General features: G+C 41.1%; 1 protein-coding gene across 2 annotated transcripts in view; it reads left to right on the top strand.

Moving 5' to 3' along the window:
* CYFIP1 (cytoplasmic FMR1 interacting protein 1) overlaps window positions 1–19,768 on the top strand; it is a 104,120-nt gene that overhangs the window by 35,210 nt on the left and 49,142 nt on the right. For both annotated transcript variants that reach the window (XM_065932003.1, XM_065932002.1), the window contains exons 7-11: window positions 574–670; window positions 767–895; window positions 8,402–8,506; window positions 10,326–10,417; window positions 12,793–12,910. In XM_065932003.1, the coding sequence (XP_065788075.1) occupies window positions 574–670; window positions 767–895; window positions 8,402–8,506; window positions 10,326–10,417; window positions 12,793–12,910 (541 nt within the window). The remainder of the gene's footprint in view (window positions 1–573; window positions 671–766; window positions 896–8,401; window positions 8,507–10,325; window positions 10,418–12,792; window positions 12,911–19,768) is intronic.

Raw genomic sequence — 19,768 nt, forward strand, 5'->3', positions numbered from 1 at the left:
TGTTTGATGGTGTGGGAAAACCCACTCCTCATGTTAGACTTGGTACCAGATCTTTAGGTTTGTCCAAGATGGAGCTGCAAATTGGTGGTGGAATCAGGATTTTGTCTCAGACCTTTGGCACAGAACTATGTGTGGGGTGGTCCCTGACTGGTGGGAGGTCTGGCTGCCCATAAGTTTCTCAACAGAGAACCTAAACAGTGCTGGCCATCTGTGTCTGTCAGCAATGGAATCACGGAGGGAGTGTCAGCCTTTTTCAGACTTGGGGATGGAGCCAACGTGAGAGGCCATTGTGTCGGTGCCCCTTAGGAGAACCTGTGAGTGGTGCTCCACATCTCTGAGGAGGTCCTTCAGCTACAGACAGTGGGATCATGAGCTGTCCACATTGCAGAGAGACTCACCTGGAGTTCAGGGGAGAACCTGGAGGAGGCTGAAATTGAAACCAGCGTCTGTGAGGCACATTTCTGCAGATAACCGTAGCAGTAGTAAAGTAATTTTGATTTTCCCAGGCTGGTTTTTTTTTTAATATCATTAAGCATGTTGGTTGATTAACCCTTTTTTCCCCCTCTTTTATAGGGCTGCTCAGTTTTTACGTAAAATGGCAGATCCACAGTCCATCCAGGAATCACAGAATCTATCCATGTTCCTGGCCAACCACAACAAGATCACACAAGTAACTCACACTTGCCACTCTGGCTTATGGGGCACATTGCTAGGAGGTGGAGGGGCAGAGAGTGGTCAGTGATATAGATCTCACCCTGTGTTTCAGTCTCTGCAGCAGCAGCTTGAAGTGATTTCTGGTTATGAAGAGCTCCTAGCAGACATCGTGAATCTCTGTGTGGATTACTATGAGAATAGAATGTACCTGACGCCCAGTGAGAAACACATGCTTCTCAAGGTACATGTGTTGAGGGAAGACTACCGACAGCACCATGAGAAAGGGGCAGCCTTCTTTCCATGAATGGGCTGAACTTTATGATTGTTTTGCCAACCTTTTCTCTCATGCTTGTGTGTGCGTGTGTGTGTGTACATATAGCATCTTCCACCCTGCATGCAGTTTGCACTACAAATCCTTGACATATTCCCATGAGTGTGTCCCAAGCTTGAGCCCAATGCCAGGTAGATCTCATGCCCATCCCTGGAGAAGGTGCTTGTAGATAAGGAGGTTTTGGTCAAGGACTTTTCTCAGCATAAAGCTTCTTGTAGCAGAGATTGTGCCACATTTTACTTGGCAGGGGTGTAGTTCCTAGAAATTTAGTATACTGTGTCACCATGATTGGGCTTCCCAGGTTATTCTAGTGGGAAAGAACCCGCCTGCCTGTGCAGGAGATGTAAGAGACGTGGGTTTGATCCTTGGGTTGGGAAGAGCCCCTGGAGGAGGGCATGGCAACCCATTCCAGTATTCTTGTCTGGAGAATCTCATGAATGGAGGAACCTGGCGTGCTACAGTAATCCATAGCATTGCATAGTTGGACATGACTGAAATGACTTAGCATACATGCACGTCACCATGATTGTAGTAGACTTTTGTTGTTCAAGAATCATGCCATTTAACATATTGCTCATTATTACTCTGTTTAAAATAGGGGAGGTTTTCAGTGATGTTTCTCATTGGGAAAATGAGAAGCTGTTTTTGTTTTTTTTTTTTAATCAAATGAAAGTTTAATAATGTGTACATTGGAGAGAACCCAGGAAAACTGAGTAGCTCCGAGGAGATGGTTCTGCCATTCTCTTCACTCTGCTCTCTACCTTCATAGAGGGCAGCTCTGTGGGACCCTGTGCTGGATGTCCTGCTGGCCCAAAGCAAGTGGGCCCAGCTCCAAGATTTCTTCCTTGTAGGAGAACAGCATGGGGCGGGGGCCAGAGAAAAAGGGCACTGTCCAGTGGAGTGCTTTATGATACTGGGAACATTCTGTTTGCACCTATTGGTATAAGAGCCCCCTGGCAATAGGTGCTTTTGGAAATTCACGTTATTATTGTGTTATGTTTCAGGAGAGGGGGAGCTGATGTGTCTACATGTAAGAGGAAACAAGCGGTGACATAAAATAGCTTCATGTGAAAGGCTAGCTATTAATTTCTGAGAGGCTTTTAAAAATACTTTTTACCAAGCCTAGAAATATTAAAGTTACAAAAAGAAAAATCTCATTGGAAAAGACAAGTAAACAGTAAAAGTAGTAGATCAACTTGTAGCAAGGTTAAAAGACAAAAGTAGTAAAATCACCTATATTCATAATAAATAGTTAAGGGATATAGAAAAGATATAAAACATGATTAAAGAAACATTAAGCATTAGTAGGGGAGTAAAAATGCAGAACTATTAGAATGAGTCCAAGCTTAAGAGATTGTAACTTAAAATAATCATATATATACATATATATGGGTTGCTATATATCAACCTCATGATAACCACAACCAAAAATTTATAATAGATACACAAAAAAGAGAAAGAAATCTAAACCTAACACTAAAGATAGTCATCAAATCACAAGGGAAGAGAGCAAAAGAAGGAGAAAGAAATGAACAGGAACTATGAAAAACTCAAGAACTTAACAATGAATAAAATGGCAATAAGCATGTTGTTTAGTTGCTAATTGTGTTTGATTCAGTGTGACTCCATGGACTGTGGGCTGCTTCAGTCCATGGGAATTCCCAGACGAAAATACTGGAGTGGGTTGCCATTTCCTTCACCAGGGGATCTTTCTGACACAGAAATTGAAGCCGTGTCTCCTGTGTTGGCAGGTAGATTCTTTACTGCTGAGCCACTAGGGAAGTACCTATCAATAGTTAATTTAAATGTGAGTGGATTAAATGCTCCAGTCAAAAATACACAGTAGCTGAATGGGTTAAAAAATAAGACCCATATGTATGCTGCCTTCAAGAGACTCACTTTAGATCTAAAGACACATAGACTGAAAGTGAGGGGATGGAAAATGATATTTCATGGAAGTGGAAAGAAAGCTAGGGTGGCAATATTTATATCAGACAAAATAGACTAAAACAAAGACTTAACAGCACAATTCTAAAGAACAAGAACAAAATCATGAAATGTGGAAGCTCACTGTGCCTGTGATGTCAACAATAATGTCGAAGAAGTATAGAAAAATGATAGAGGAGATGGAGGAACTTCTCAGTGTGTAGATGCAGGGTCAGCCGCTCAATGCTGATTCAAAGGAAAGCTAAAAGCCTTTGTGAAGACTGGAGGAAGAACCACAGTAAAGAATCAGAGGGTGCATCTTTTAATGCCAGCCATGGCTAGTTTCATCCGTTCAAGGCTAGAGTCAGCCTTTACAACATAAAAGCAAGTGGCGAGATAGCTAGTGCAGATAGGGTAGCTGCCTGGGAATTTCCTGAAATGCTTTGAGAAATTAGTGATGAAGACTTATATTTACCAGAGCAGGTTTGTAATGTGGATGAGACAGGACTGTCCTGGAAGTGGATGCCAGACCAAAGTTACATCAGTAAGGAGGAAAAGGTGATGCCAGGCTGTAAAGAAGCAAGTTCAGTTCAGTCGCTCAGTTGTGTCCAACTCTGCAACACCATGGACTGCAGCACGCCAGGCTTCCCCGTCCATCACCAGCTCCTGGAGCCTGCTCAAACTCGTGTCCATCGAGTCAGTGATGCCATCCAACCATCTCATCCCCTGTTGTCCCATTATCTTCCTGCTTTCAATCTTGCCCAGCATCAAGGTGTTTGCCAGTGAGTCATTTCTTCGCATCAGGTGGCAAAAGTATTGGAGCTTCAGCTTCTATCAGACTAGAAATCAACTATAAGAAACACCCCCCCCCCCCAAAAAAAAACACAACCACGTGGAAGCTAAGCAATATGCTACTAAAGAACTAAGGAGTCTCTAATGAAATCAAAGAAGAAATTTAAAAATACCTGGAGACAAATGAAAACGGAAACACAGTGTTCCATAATCTGTGGGACATAACAAAAGCAGTTGTAAGAGGAAAGTTTATAGCAATATAAACCTCAGGAGACAAGAAAAATTTCATATAACCAATCTAAACTTACCCCTAGAGGAACTAGCAAAAGAATAAGCAAAACCCCAAGTTAGTAGAAGGAAATAATCAAGATTGGACTGAAAAATAGATGAAATAGTGGCTAAAAATAATAGAGTAAAACTAACGGCTCGCTTTTCAAAAAATAGACACATCAATAATAGACACATTTAGTTAGACTCCTCAAGAAAAGTAGCAAGAGGGCCCAAATCAATAAAATCAGAAATGAAAAAGAAGTTAAAGCCAACACCACAGAAATACAAAGGGTCATAAGAGATTACTATGAACAATTTTACGCCAATAAAATGGACAACCTAGAAGAAATGGAGGAATTGCTGGAAACGTACATTCTACCAAGATGTATCAGGAAGAAACAGAAAATAAATATGAACAGACTGATTACCACTAATGAAATTGAATCAGTAATCAAAAAACTTCCAACAAATGAAAGCCCAGAACCAGATGGCTTTACTGGTGAATTCTACCAGACGTTTAAGGAAGAGTTGACAACTATCTTCAAAATATCCCCACCCCCACCACAGAAATTGAAGAGGAAGGAAGGCTTTTGACATTCTGTGAGGCATCATCACTCTGATATCAAACCAGACAAAGATATCACACACACAAAAATTACAGTCCCATATTATGGATGAACATAGATGCAAAAATCCTCAACAAAATATTAGCAAGCCAAATTCAGTACATTAAAGAGATCATACACCATGATCAACTGGGATTTGTTCCAGGGATACAAGAATAATTCAATAACTGCAAATCAATTAATGTGATAACACATTAACAAATTGAAAAATAAAAATCATATGACTACCTCAATAGATGTGGGGAAAACTTGACAGAATTCAGGATCCATTTATGATAAAGCATCTTAACAAAGTGGATATAGAGGGAGCATACCTCAGCATGATAAAGGCTGTGTATGACAAGCCCGCAGTTAGCATCATACTCAGCAGTGAAGGTGTGTTCTCTAAGATTAGGCACAAAACAAGAATGCCCACTCACTCACCACTTTTATTCAGCCTAGTATTGGCGCTCCTGGCCACATCAGTCAGAGAAAGAAAAGAAATTACAGGAATCCAAATTGGAAAGGAAGAAATAAAATTGTTACTGTTTGCAGATGACATGATACTATACATGGATAATCCCAAAGATACCCACAAAGAGCTTTTGGAACTAATACATGAATTTAGTAAAGTTGCTGGAGGTAAAATAATATTCAGGAATCCATTGTGGTTCTATATACCAACAACAAGCTATCTGAAAGATAAATTTTTTTAAAAAATCCCATTTATAGTTGTATCAAAAAGAATAAAATAACCTTGGAATGAATCTAACCAAGGAGGTAAAAGACCTGGACTCTGAAAAATATAAGACGTTGTTGAAAGAAACTGAAGACAGCATGAGCAAATGGAAAGATCTGTTTTGTTTCAGGGATTGGAAAAATTAACATCATTAAAATTCCCATACCACCCAAGGTCATCTACAGTTTTGATGCAACCCCTATCAAAGTACCAATGGCATTTTCCACAAAACTAGAACAAATAATTATAACATTTGTAAGGAAACAAAAAAGACCCCAAATAATCAAAACAATCTTATAAGAGAAACTTTTAAGAACAAAACTGGACGTATCACACTCCAGTTTGGTGTAATTAATTTCAAACTATACCACAAAGTCGGAACAGGGTGGTATGGCACAAAAACCGGCACATAGATCAGTGGGACAGAGAGCTCAGAAATAAACTCACTTAATGGGCAGTTAACCTGTGACAAAAGAAACAAGAATATGTGACAGGGAAAAGACAGCCTCTTAATAAGTGGTGCTGGGAAAACTGGACTACTCTCTCATGCCATATAGAAGAACAAGCTCAAAATGGATTAAAGATTTAATTGTTGAGCCTTAAACCAAGCTGATTTTAGAAGAGGCAGAGGAACCAGAGATCAAATTGCCAACATTTGCTGGATCATCGAAAAAGCAAGAGAGTTCCAGAAAAGCATCTATTTCTGCTTTATAGACTATGCCAAAGCCTTTGACTGTGTGGATCACAATAAACTGTGTAAAAGTCTGAAAGAGATGGGATTACCAGACCACCTGACCTGCCTCTTGAGAAACATGTATGCAGGTCAGGAAGCAACAGTTAGAACTGAACATGGAACAACAGACTGGTTCCAAATAGGAAAAGGAGTACATCAAGGCTGTATACTGTCACCCTGCTTATTTAACTTATATGCAGAATACGTCGTGCAAAATGCCTGCTGGATGAAGTAGGAGCTGGAATCAAGATTTCCGGGAGAAATATCAATAACTTCAGATATGCAGATGACACCACCTTTATGGCAGAAAGTGAAGAGGAACTAAAAAGCCTCTTGATGAAAGAGGAGAGTGAAAATGTTGGCTTAAAGCTCAACATTCAGAAAACTAAGATCATGGCATCCGGTCCCATCATTTCATGACAAATAGATGGGGAGACAGTGGAAATAGTGGCTGACTTTATTTTTCTCGGCTCCAAAATCACTGCAGGTGGTGATTGCAGGCATGAAATTAAAAGACACTTACTGCTTGGAAGGAAAGTTATGACCAACCTAGACAGCATATTAAAAAGCAGAGACATTACTTTGCCAACAAAGGTCCATCTAGTCAAGGCTGTGGTTTTTCCAGTGGTCATGTATGGATGTGAGAGTTGGACTGTGAAGAAAGGTGAGCACTGAAGAATTGATGCTTTTGAATTGTGGTGTTGGGGAAGACTCTTGAGAATCCCTTGGACTGCAAGGAGATCCAACCAGTCCATCCTAAAGGAAATCAGTCCTAGGTGTTCATTGGAGGGACTGATGTTGAAGCTGAAACTCCAATACTCTGGCCACCTGATGCGAAGAGCTGACTCATTTGAAAAGACCCTGATGCTGGGAAAGATTGAGAGCAGGAGGAGAAGGGGACGACAGAGGATGAGATGCTTGAATGGCGTCACTGACACAGTGGACATGGGTTTGGGTGGACTACGGGAGTTGGTGATGGACAGGGAGACCTGGCGTGCCTGGCGTGGTTCATGGGGTCGCAAAGAGTCGGACACGACTGAGTGACTGAACTGAACTGAACTGAAACCATAAAATTCCTGAAAGAAAGCTCTGACATTATTAGTTTTAGCAATATATATATTTTTTGATCTGTCACCTCAAAAAGGGAAGCAAAGGCAAAAATAAACAAATGGGACTACATCAAGCTCAAAAACTTTGAAGGAAACTGTCAACAAAATGAAAAGACCACATACTGAATGAAGAAGGTATTTGCAAACAGTATATTCAACGAAGGGTTAATATCTGAGATGTAGAAAGAACTTGAACAACTCAATGTGAAAAAATTTTTAATGGACAGAGGATATGAATCGGCATTAATTACAAAGAAGACATAGAGATGACCAAGAGCTGCATGGAAAGATGCTCAATATTACTCATCATCAGGGAAATGCACATCAAAACCACAGTGAAGTATCATCTCACACTTGTCAGAATGGATGTTGTCAAAAAGACTAGAGATAACAATTGCTAGCAAGCAAGTGGAGAAAAGGGAATGCTGGTACAGTTTGAAATCTGGTGGGAATGCAAATTGCTGCAGCCACAACCGAAAACAATATGGTGGTTCTTCAGAAAACGAAGAAAATTACCATAAGATCCAACAATTCCACTTCTGGATATTTATATGAAGAAAAATACTAATTAAAAAAGATACATGCAGCATTGTTAACAATATCCAAGACATGAAAGCCTAAGTGTACATTGCATAAGAAGATTATATATATCTACATAGATATATATTTAGATATAATGGAATGTTATTCAGCCATAAAAAATGAAATCTTGCCATTTGTCAATGTACTTAGTATTGTGCTAACTGAAATAAGGCAGAGAAAGACAAATACCATATGATTTCACTTATATGTAGAATCTAAAAAAATGAAGAAACATAAAACAGAAACAGACTCATAGAAATAGAGAACAGACAGGAGGTTCCCAACTGTGGTATAGAGGAGTGAATGAAATAGGTGAGATTAAGAGGTGTAGACTTCTGGCTACAAAATAAGTGATTCCGTAGGATGAAATGTACTGCTTTGGAAATACCATTGTTAATATTGTCTGTCTTTGTGTGGTGGACCAGTGGTAACTAGACTTATTATGGTAATCATTTTTGAATGTATAAAAATACCAACCAACTCACTGTGTTGTGCACCTGGAACTAACATAGGGTTGTAGGTCAACTACAGTTTTTTTAAAAAGTGCTTTTTGAAATAAGAATGAATTGCCATTTTCAAAGTTATGAACTATAGCAGTGTGTTTATGTATAATTAAACCTGCAGGTCTAAGCTTTTTATGTGCCATTTTGTGATTTTCAGGTCATGGGATTTGGTCTATATTTGATGGATGGAAGTGTCAGCAACATTTATAAACTAGATGCCAAGAAAAGAATAAACTTATCCAAAATAGACAAATACTTCAAGGTGAGTTGCAGTTTCTAAATAAACCTTCTTATTGAAGTGAATGCAGTTTGAGCTTCGGGAGGTCAACCTCTGTGACTTTGGTCCATAGTAGGAAATGCAAAGTCGGCAGGTGGGTGGGTGTGAGTAGACTGTCTCCTGCCCTTGTAGCAGTTTTGCCTGAATTTGAACCTTGTCGAAAGGAATCATGCCATATGTATTCTTTTGTGTCTAGCTAAGCACACTTTGTCAGATCGTCCCTATGGGAACCTGCAACCATAGGTTTTACTTTTTCATTGTGGTGTGTCTCTACATTTTATGACTAAACTGCAATTTACTTATCCATTCTGTGATGAACATGAGGTTGTTTCTGCGTTTTGGCTTGTCTGAGCAGTGCTGGTTTGTGCACGTGTGTGCACGTCTTTACTGATGAGTGCCCAGTGATGGATTGCGTATTCCTCTAATAGAATGGACGTTTTCGGTGCAGTAGATGCAGCCTCACAATTCCCTCACATGGCTCTGCTGACTTGCATCACACCGGCAGTGAGTGAGCCTTCTTGGGGCTTTGTATCGTCACCAACACTTGGCTCTGTCATTCTTTGGGAAGAAGGGGGCATCCTGAAGGGTGTACCTGTGTGTCTTTGAGATTTTATTGGCTAGTGCTTCCTTGTGCTTTAGTTGATATTTCCCTGATTGCTTTTCACAGTATTATTAGTCTTTTGTATGTTCTCTTTGTGAACGGTCCTTTCAAGTCTCTCATTCTTTTCTTTTCCATGTTGATTTGTAGTTCTTTATGTCTTCTGGGTATGTGTCCTTTGTCGGATACATGTGTTCTAAAATACATGCATTTCTCCAATGTAGCTCTTATTTTTCACTTTCTTGAAGAGTCATCGGTGAACTGAGGTTCTTAATCTTGAGAATTTTCTTTTGCATTACCGTCTAGTAGCATCATCGTTTCCTTTTCCATCTAGATCTATAATCCCCCTGGAATTGATGTAATGTATGCTGTGAGGTAGGGGGTTGACAGTCTTGGATATTTTTTTCCCTTGTGGACATCTAGTTGGCTCTGTTTTCCCTTCCTTGCTCTAAGGAGTCACCTGGTCATAAAGCAGGTGTCTCTATGTGAATGACTCTGCCTTAAGTTTCTCTGCCCCACTGCTCTGCACCTGTGCTGGCTTAGTTGCTGTAAGTCTCCAGCAGGTCGTCAAGTTATGTTCTCCACAGTTGTCTTGAGCATTGTCCCTCTATCTTTTGAAATATATTTTAGAATTCAGTTGCCGATTTACACACACACATACACACACATGCACATACTACCCATAAGCCATTTTTCCTCTTGGAATATTGTTTGGCATTCTGTTGAATCTGTAGATCAATTTAGGGGAAATGGATATTTTTAAAATACCATGTTTTCCAATACATGAACCTAACAATTCTCTATTCACTTAGAACTTTAAAAATTTTTCTAGAATTTTTGGTAATATTTTGTTTTGAAGTCCTAACATATTTTGTTAGATTTAATAATACATGCTTTTGTTTTTTGATGCTATTGCAATTTTTTTCTCTTTAGTTTTTTTCTAATTGATTCTTGTATATAGAAATGCAGTTTGTTTTTTTTAAATGACCATGGTTCTAACAACAAGATAGGTTAATTTTGATGTTTGAATTGGTTCTTTAAGTGAATGTAGAAGTTGTTTACAGCTTTTTTGCAGTAAGTGATTTGCACAAATAGCGTTCAACCCGCAGTGATTATTAGCATTCCTCATTCTCCTTAGATTGTATTTGGTGACTAAATACAATATATAATGACCCTGGGTTTTTTATTTTTATTCTTTGAATACAGCAACTCCAGGTGGTTCCGCTGTTTGGAGACATGCAAATAGAACTGGCCCGGTACATCAAGACCAGCGCCCACTATGAGGAAAACAAATCTCGGTAGGCAGAGAGTGAGTTGCTCAGTCAGAGCACTCTTCAGTGTTCCCACTGTGGTTCCTGACATGCTGCTTATCTATCCAGAGATGCCACCTTTGACGTTGTCAGTCACATGCCTGATATGGTAGTCTTTACATTTAAATTCATTTACAAGTGCAGTTTATTTTCTTAGTAGAATGGCCACATTTCAGATATCTGATTGTTAGGGTCTACTGTTTTGGCCAGCACAGATATAGAACTTTTCATCATCCCAAAGAGTTCTGTCAGACAGTGTTGGTCACATATATGGAAGTATAAACAAATCCTCTGGGTGCTGATAAAGGCTTAACAACCAGTCTGCTGGGAAGAGGCTGGATGTTTGTATGCAACTTACAGAGGTTATAGAACTATCACCCGAGGGCCAGAACCCAACCAGGCTTATTTTCACAAGGTCTCAGTTGTTGAGAATGGTCTTTACATTTTTAAAGAGGTTTTTTTGGTTTGTTTGTTTGTTTTTAAGATGATGGCTCTACGGCTGATATGACAGAGACAGTGTAGCCTCCAAATTGTAAAGTGCTTACTTTCTGGGCCTGTGCTAAGACAGTTGACCAATCCCTGTTATAAAGAATCGGCAGCTTTTAGTTACAAGTGATAGTAAATATATAATTCTTTTTATTGTGCCTTCCACATAGTCACTTGAGTCTCATAGGATGCTTCTGTTGACTTTCACCAGATCTGTGGTCTCCATTCAGCCATGGTTTTTAAAAATACAGCTGCACCTCAATCTGGCTACTCAGAGGTTAGCAGTCTTTTTCTGTGAAGGCCAAATTATAAACATATTATGTCTTTCTAGCCACATGTGTCACATACTCTTATCCCTTGTTACTTTTTTTTTTTTTCCATTACTCTTTAAATCTGTAAAAACCATTTGTGTGGCTCTGGGGCACATAAAAACTGGTCACATTGGGTCTGTGCTGTATGCAGCTTGCCAGCCTCTGTGCCAACTTATTTCCTAACACATCTGCCATTAAACCTGATATGTGATGAGCTTCCTCAAAATCACATTCACTAAACCGAACCCTCTCCTCCTTTCAACATCGACTTGAGCTCTGATTTGGAGGGTGTACTGATTTACATGGTATAAATAGAAATGCCTAAATGTAAGTTAGCAGTGTACACCTCCTACTGTAACAAACACAATCATCTCTATAGCATAAGTAATGGTGAAATCAATGAAAGAATCAGGAAGCAAGGAGTTTTGCATACTTTGTTTTTAGTATGATCTGGTGTACGTCATTGGCCATTATTACCAGTTGATTTCTGTGTTTCACAGCCACTGAGGCAGATGCCTAAGCCTGTAGCAGTCAGCTCTAAGAGCTCAGCCCAACAGTCTACCACCTGTGTCTGGCCCCTAGGGGTTGGTGCAAGTGGCAGATGTTGGCATCTGGCTCCTGTGCCAGCTTATTTCCTAACACATCTGCCAATAAATCTGATAACACGTGTGCCTCTCCTGAGGTGGACATGCTGTCTGGGGCCTGCAGGGAAGGCCAGTGTGTTGAGAGTGGACGCTGGCGCGGGTCCTGGCCTGTGTGTTTGCTGCAGACTCAAGGAGCCGCCTTGGCCAGTGCCTCTGTAATCGTCACATCATCTTACAGTGGAATCAAAGTTTAAAGTGATGCTGCTGGACATAGTGTACTGATCATCCTGAAAATTGGTAATCTGCCTCCTTTCCTCCTGGCGAAGGGGGCAAACTTGTTAGAGACGTTGTACAAGTTGGTGCCGAGTGTGAGGAAACCAGGAGAACTGCTCTGAGCCCAAAGACCCATGCTTTCTGCCCAAGAATGCCAACAGATTTCATCTTTTTTTTTTTTTTTCCTGATTTAAGCTTTGACACCCTTTTTTTCCACTCTGTTGACTATATCTGTTTGCTGCTGAAATGGTGTGTTGTACACGTAGTTAGTTATGGCAACACTAATTTCCAAGTCGTGCCAGTTTCAACTCTCCCATCAAGGATAACTTTTGTTCCTGAGTCTTTGGCTGACTTGTTTTGTACTAGTTTATATTTTCACATGTGAATAATAAAGAAATATTAGTTCCTGCCAACTGTGCAGCAATGTGTCAAGGGGCTCTGGAAGGGTTACACAGTATCTTGCATCCAGCAACTCTCAGCTTTGTGGAAAGTAGTTTACTGATTAAGGAGAAATTACAGTTCCTTTTCCAGAATACAGCCATGTATTCTGACCCGACAAAGGGAGCTGAGGCAGACCCAGCTGTTACCATGCAGAGGATGCCACGTTTGCTCTACACCTCAACCTCGGCTTCAGCGGGCCTGCTGGGCTGGGGGTGGGCCTGCCTTGCAGGTGTCCCTCAGGTCACGCACATTTCCCCTTTACCCCCAGATGGACCTGCACATCCTCCAGCAGCAGCCCACAGTACAACATCTGCGAGCAGATGGTCCAGATTCGGGAGGACCATATGCGCTTCATCTCGGAACTGGCACGCTACAGCAATAGCGAGGTGAGTGGCCTCTGCCTGCAATGCACACCTGGCAACACCATGTCTGATGTCCTTGTATTCTCTGCACCCAAATTTAGTTTGAATTTTACACCCTTCATTTACTTTGAGAAGCATAGTTTAAGTACTATGTACTTAACAAGCTGTCATTGTAATGGATGAGGCAGTGCAGATACGATATAATGGAGTTTGTTTGGATCTGTTCAGTTGTCCAAAAAGCATCTTCTTTTTTTTGGAAAAATATTAGCAGTGATCCCCAAAAAATGACTGAGTTGGGACCATGAATTAAGTGCATTTTCTAGTCTAGTTCCGTGGTTCCAAACTGCTAGGAGAAAGGAGAGTGGAGTGGAGGACATCAGGAGCAGAAGGGGTGGTTTTGACTTGCGCCCTTTCCTGTCTAGAGGGAGGAAGTACAAGAGCTTCCATGTTGATGGGAAGAAACATCAAGTGCCCAGAAAAAGGCCTGAAGATGGGTGTGGGAGGTAGTGCTCTCTCTTGGGCCACGGGCCTTGTTAATTCCCCCCAGCTTTGCAGCTGGGTTTTCTGTGTCCTTGTTTGGGCCAGTCACATTGCCCATACCTGCTGCATGCCTGGCTCCAAGCCAGCATTACTCACATGGGGAGGGTGGGTCAGGGGTCTAAGAGAGCAGAAGCAGCAACGGGAGTGTCATTTCTCACGTCCTAGTAGACGAGACACCAGATCAGTGTCAGAGCAGTGATCAGTGGCATGGATGGGTGCTGTACATGGTGTAGAGGGACCTAGGGACTTGCGGCCACATAGAGAGGTCTGGTTTTTGAGATTGTAGTACGTTGGGGTTCTCAGGAGGACCATTACATTTGGAGGAAGAACTCTGTGTGCTGGTTCTGCCCATTGCAGGACAATGAGCACTCCATCCCTCAACCACAAGCCCTAGTCAATATGTAACCACAATGACTGAAAGATAGTCCAGACGCTCAGGGCCTGTTACCACCGCGCAGACCCCAGGTGGTGGCTGACCGAGTAGAGCTGGGGGCCAGCCCTCTGCACTTCATGTAGTTGTCAGCTGAGTTCATGAGGAGCTCTCAGACAGCACAGAGAGCTCATGTCTGCCTTTCCAAATGGAGCATTTGACAGCAGGCGTGGTTCCTGTCTGCCTTCTGAGCTCTGCCATAGTGCCCTTAGAATCAGATGATGGTTTTAATGAGAGAAAAGAGATCTACCTTTGAAAGCTTTGCTCAGTTTATTTTTATTTTTTTTTGTGTGTGTGTGTGTAATAAAGTTTTATTAAAGTATAAAGGAGATAGAGAAAGCTTCTGACATAGGCATCAGAAGGGGGCAAAAGAGTACCCCTTTGCCAGTGTTAGCAATGGAGTTATATACTCTCCAATGAATCCAAAGAATGTCTGGAGGTTGCAAAGACCTCACCAGACCCACTCCCATAATTTACATTTTAAGATAACAGAGTTGGCCAGAAGGTTTAATCCAAAGATTGTCCTCAGACAGGATACATCCTTGTAAAGACCAGACCTACTCCCATAATTTACATTTTAAGATAACAGAATTAGCCAGAGGGTTTAACCCAGAGACTGTCCTCAGGCAGGATACGTTATTGTTATATAATCCTAAGGAATGTAGAGGAAAAAAAGTAAAAAAGTTTGTCCTTTCTTCCTCCTTGAATATCCCAGACCTCTCTCTCCTTGGGGACCCCTAGACTTCTTATCAACCTGCCTAGGAAATGACTCTCTCATTCCCCCCTTTTCTTTTAGGAGAATTATGTTGCCTAGGGAAAAGGGGCGTCGTTCTCATTCCATAACTGCTTCCGAGCTGACAAGGGGCGTTGTCCCTAAATTGGTGAGGCAACATATTCTCCTAATCCTCATAGTGAGGATGTCTGATCCAGGGGCCCCAAATAGTAGCCGGGAGAAGCTGCAGTGATAGCAGGAGTCTGAGCAACCATTTGTAAGGTAAAAGCTTTCATGTGACTGGAAACAAACCCAGTTACACAGTTACAGATGCAGGCAGCAAACAGCAGAAACAGAACAATCAGAGTTATTGCAATTAAGATAGTTTCCACCATGGGGAGCTAGTTAACGTCCCCCAAAGTGAGGCGATTGAGGCTTCAGGAGTATCCATGGCCCCAGTCATCGTGGTCATGTGTTTAGTAAAATGAGTAACATTAGTGCTCATATCAGGTATATAAGTACAGCATTGGGCATGAATAATGGCACAAGTTCCTCCTTGCACAGCTGTCAGAATATCTAAAGCCAATCTGTTCTGTAAAACCACCTTTCTAATTTGTGCTTGTTCAGCATTAAGAGCTGAAACGGCTTTTTGAGAATCTTGTAATGCCTGTTGAGTAAAATCAGTCAAAGCATCTACTCGTAGCATAGCATCTGTAGTTCCCAAAGAGGGGACAAACACTGCAGCCAAATAATCATACCAGTGAAATACAGACCTTGCCCACTGAGTTTTAAGGTGGGGCAAATTAGCAGGCTTTTCTGGAAGCTCTGAAAATATAAAGCCATGAGTAAAGGCTAGACCCAGGGTGCATCTCCCTATCTAGCCAGGGGGATGCCAAGCCCATAGGTAAGAACCACATATCCAATAAGTCCCGTTTGGAGCAAGCCAGCGTGACTGAGATACCCAGTCCCAATTAGTGCCTGGCCAGACAAAGGGAGGTCTGAACTGGGGTTGGAAAACACGGGAATGATTACGTTACATATTTCCTGAGGTAAAAATCCCAATTGTTTCCAATCATTGTAATTAACTTGTTGGCTAACTTTGGGGAATGGCTCTGTTTGTTCCCGGCATATAAGGGCAGTAGATATTAGACGTCCTTTTTCAGGAGTTAGCCAAATAACGTCATCCCATATTTGATAAATGTCAGGTAAAAAACCATCAGATCTAGACCTATTTGTCTTATGTGCAGCAAAATAGTCTTTAAACTGAGACAGTGTATAATCAAAATTAAAAGTCACATTATGTCCATAGTTAAGGTACAAAGTATTACACCAGTCCATTCTAGGGTTGTTAGATGTCATTAGAGGAAGAAGAGGCATCACATGCGATTGTTGAAGGTATTTGCAGACTTGGAGAAAGCCCTTTCCTTGAAGTGGAGATGTCCACCACGGGAAGCCTTCCACTGATGAAGAGGGGAGTGCTCCGCAGACCCAGCAGTTAGACCGATTGTGGAATGCAGCATAGGAGTGAGCCCAGGACAGGAAGGCATTGTCTTGAGGATCAAACGGCAGACTCAGGATTTCTGGAGTCAGCAGAAGTAGGTTCACATAGATTGTCAGGCCCATCTTGTCCTGAAGGATCCCGGACGAGCCCCCAAGATGAAAGGTTGTTGCTGAACGATAAGACGTGGGATTCTTGGCCTCTAGAGGAGACGAATTCAATCCTGGGTCAGAGACGAGGCTGGATCACTCAGAGCTTTTGTGTAATAAAGTTTTATTAAAGTATAAAGGAGATAGAGAAAGCTTCTGACATAGGCATCAGAAGGGGGCAAAAGAGTACCCCGCTCAGTTTATTTTTAAACAGATTTATGAGGACATAATGCATGTATCAGACAATGCACCCATTTAAATTATGCAGTTCAAAGATTGTTAGTATATTTAGTGAGTTCTGTAACTGTCACCACAGTCTTGTTGAACACTGTCAGCATTCCCAGAGTAACTCTGCACCCGTTAGTAGTCACTCCCCATTCCCCTCCTTCTGGCACCTGGCAGTCTACTTTCTATCTATGGATTTATCTACTGGACATTTCATATAAATGGAATCATATAATACATGCTCTCTGGTGACTGGCTTTTTTCATTTAACATTGTATTTTCAAGGTTCATCCATGTTATAGCCTGCATCAATAATTTTATGGCTTATAATATTTAAAATAATTTTATGTCTGAATAATACTACATTGCTTGGACATACCACATTTTGTTGGTTCATTTTGAATAATGCTGCTATGAACATCCGTGTACAAGTGTTCGTGTGGACGAAAGTTTTCATTTCTCTTAGGTAGATATCTAGGAATGAAACTGCTGAGTCATATGGCACTCATTGTTGAACATTTGAGGAACTGCGAAGCTGTTTTCAAAGCAACTGCACTATTTTACATTCTCACCAGCAGTCTGTGAGAAGTCTGATTTCTCTACATCTTCACCAGCCCTTGTTTCTGTTTTTTTTTTTTTTTTTTTTTTTTTAATTCTGACCGTCCTAGTGAATGTGAAGTGGTACCTGGTTGTGGTTTGGATTTATATCCTTAATGGCTAATGAAACTGAATATCTTTTCATGTACTCGTTGGCCAATTTTAAGAAATGTCTCTTGAAGTATTTGCCCATTTTTAAATTGTATTATCTTTCTTTTTTTTTTTTTTACTATTAGGTTCTTAATATTCTGTTATCTGTCATGTGATTTTCATATATTTTCTCTTGTTCTTTTGGAGTTCTGTCCCCTGTCTTTTTCCTGTTCTTCTGGCTTTTTGCTGTCTCAGTGATGCTCTTTGAAGCACAGTTTTTTATTTTTGATGTGGTCCAGTTTGTTTTATTTGTTTACTTTTGGCTGTGCTGGGTCTTCATTGCTGTGCAGGCTTTTTCTCTAGCTGCGGCTCGCAGGGGCTTCTCTCAAGGCTGCTGCTCTCGCTGTGGTGCCTTCTCTTGTTGCGGAGCGTAGAGTCTAGGGCACACAGGCTTCAGTAGCTTTGGCACGTGGCTCGCAGGCCCCAGGGCAGTGGTCATGGCGCACGGGCTTGGTTGCTCTGGGGCATGCAGGATCCTCCTGGCCTGAGGCTCACACTCATGTCCCTGCACTGGCAGGCAGGCTCCTCAGTGCTGAGCCCCCAGGGAATCCCTGGTGTCGTCCACTTGTATCTATTTTTTCTTCGGTTGTTTCTGCTTTTGGTCATAATGGACAAACCATTGCCTAACCCAAGTCAGAAAGATTTACCTCTTGTTTTCTTCTAAGAGTTTTGTAGAAGTTTTAGCTCTTATATTTAGATCTATGATCCACTTAAAGTTACTTTTTAAGTATGATATAATTTAGGGGTTCAAGTTCATTCTTTTGTATGTGGATATCCAGTTTTGCCAATATTGTTTTTTAAAGACTATTCTTTCTCCACTGAAGGCACCCTCATCAAAAATCAATTGACTGTACACTTCTGTGTTCATTGCAACATTATTTATGATACTCAAACCAAAGAAACAGCCTAAGTGTCTACAGATAGATGAATAAATAAAGAAAATGTGATATATAGTACACAATGGACTACTACTCAGTCATACAAAAGAAGGAGGTCCTGCCATTTGTGACAGCGTGGATGGACCTTAAGGGGATCACACTGAGTGAAGTGAGTCAGACAGAAAAAGACAAATACTGTGTGATACCACTTCTGTGTGGCATCTGAAAACCAAACTCATGAATACAGAGAACAGACTGGTGGTTGCCAGAGGCAAGAGGTAAAAGAAGTGAGAAAAGGTGGCCAAAAGGTACAGGCTTTCAGTTATAAGATAAATAATTTCTGGGGCTGTAATATGCAGCATGGTGACTGTAGTTAAATAGTACAGTATTATATCTTTGAAAGTTCCTGGGAGAGTAAATCCTGAAAGTTCTCATCACAGGAAAAAAAAATTGTAACTGTGAGTTGGTAGATATTAACTTATTGTGTAGTCACTTCACAGGATTTGCACTTGTCTCAGTCACTTAATCGTATCTGACTTTTTGTGACCCCATGGACTGTAGCCCACCAGGTTCCTCTGTCCATGGAATTCTCCAGGTAAGAATACTGGAGTGGGTTTCCATGCCATTGAACCCAGGTCCTCCCGCATTGCAGGTGGATGCTTTACTGTCAGAGCCACTAGGGAAACCCATATCAAATCAAATCATATTGTACACCTTATGTATGTATCAGTTATATCTCAGTAAAACTGGGTGGGGGAGAACCAGTTGACTATAATCCTGAGGCTTCATTTCTGGACTCTCAGTTCTGTACCATTGACCTTCATGTCTGTCCTTACGCCAGCACCACACTCGCGTTTTTAAATTGAAATATAGTTGATTTACAGTGTTGTGCCAATCTCTGCTGTGCCGCAGCATGGCTCAGTTATATGCATACTGACATTCCTTTTTTAATATTCTCTTCCATTATGATTTATCACTTGATGTTGAATATAGTTCCCTTTGCCATACAGTAGGACCTTGTTGTTTATCCATTCTATAAATAGTAGTTTACACATGCTAATCCCAAACCCCAGGCCCACCCACCTCCCGATTGGCAATCACAGATCTGTTCTCTGTGTCTGAGAGTCTGTTTCTGTTTTGTAGATAGGTCCATTTGTGCCGTATTTTAGATTCCACATATAAGTGGTATCATATGGTGTTTGTCTGTCTCTGTTTGACTTAGGTTACTGGTATAATAATCTCTAGTTGCATCTTGTTGATGCGAGTGGTATTGTTTTGTTCTTTTTTATGGCTGAGTCGTATGATCGTGTGTTTCAGCTGTTGTGAATACTGCTACTGTGAACATAGGAGTACATGTATCTTTTTTTTGCTGTGCAGCGAGGCATGTGGGATCTTCCCTGATCAGGGATCATGCCTGTGCCGCCTGCATGGAAAGTGTGGACTCTTAACCACTGAACTTCCAGGAAGTACCCTGCATGTATCTTTTTGAATTATAATTTTGTCCAAGTATATGCCCAGGAGTGGGATTGCTAGATCATATGGAAATTTTATTTTTAGTTTTTTTAAGGAATCTCCATACTGTTTTCCATAGTCACTGCACCAACTTACATTCCCACCAACAGTGTAGGAGTGTTCCATTTTTATTATTTGTGTTTTAGTTCTCCATTACATAAATTTTCAAGCACACAAATGAAGAGACCAGT

This window comes from Muntiacus reevesi, chromosome 3 (genome assembly GCF_963930625.1).
Source record: "Muntiacus reevesi chromosome 3, mMunRee1.1, whole genome shotgun sequence".
Classification (NCBI taxonomy): domain Eukaryota; kingdom Metazoa; phylum Chordata; class Mammalia; order Artiodactyla; family Cervidae; genus Muntiacus; species Muntiacus reevesi.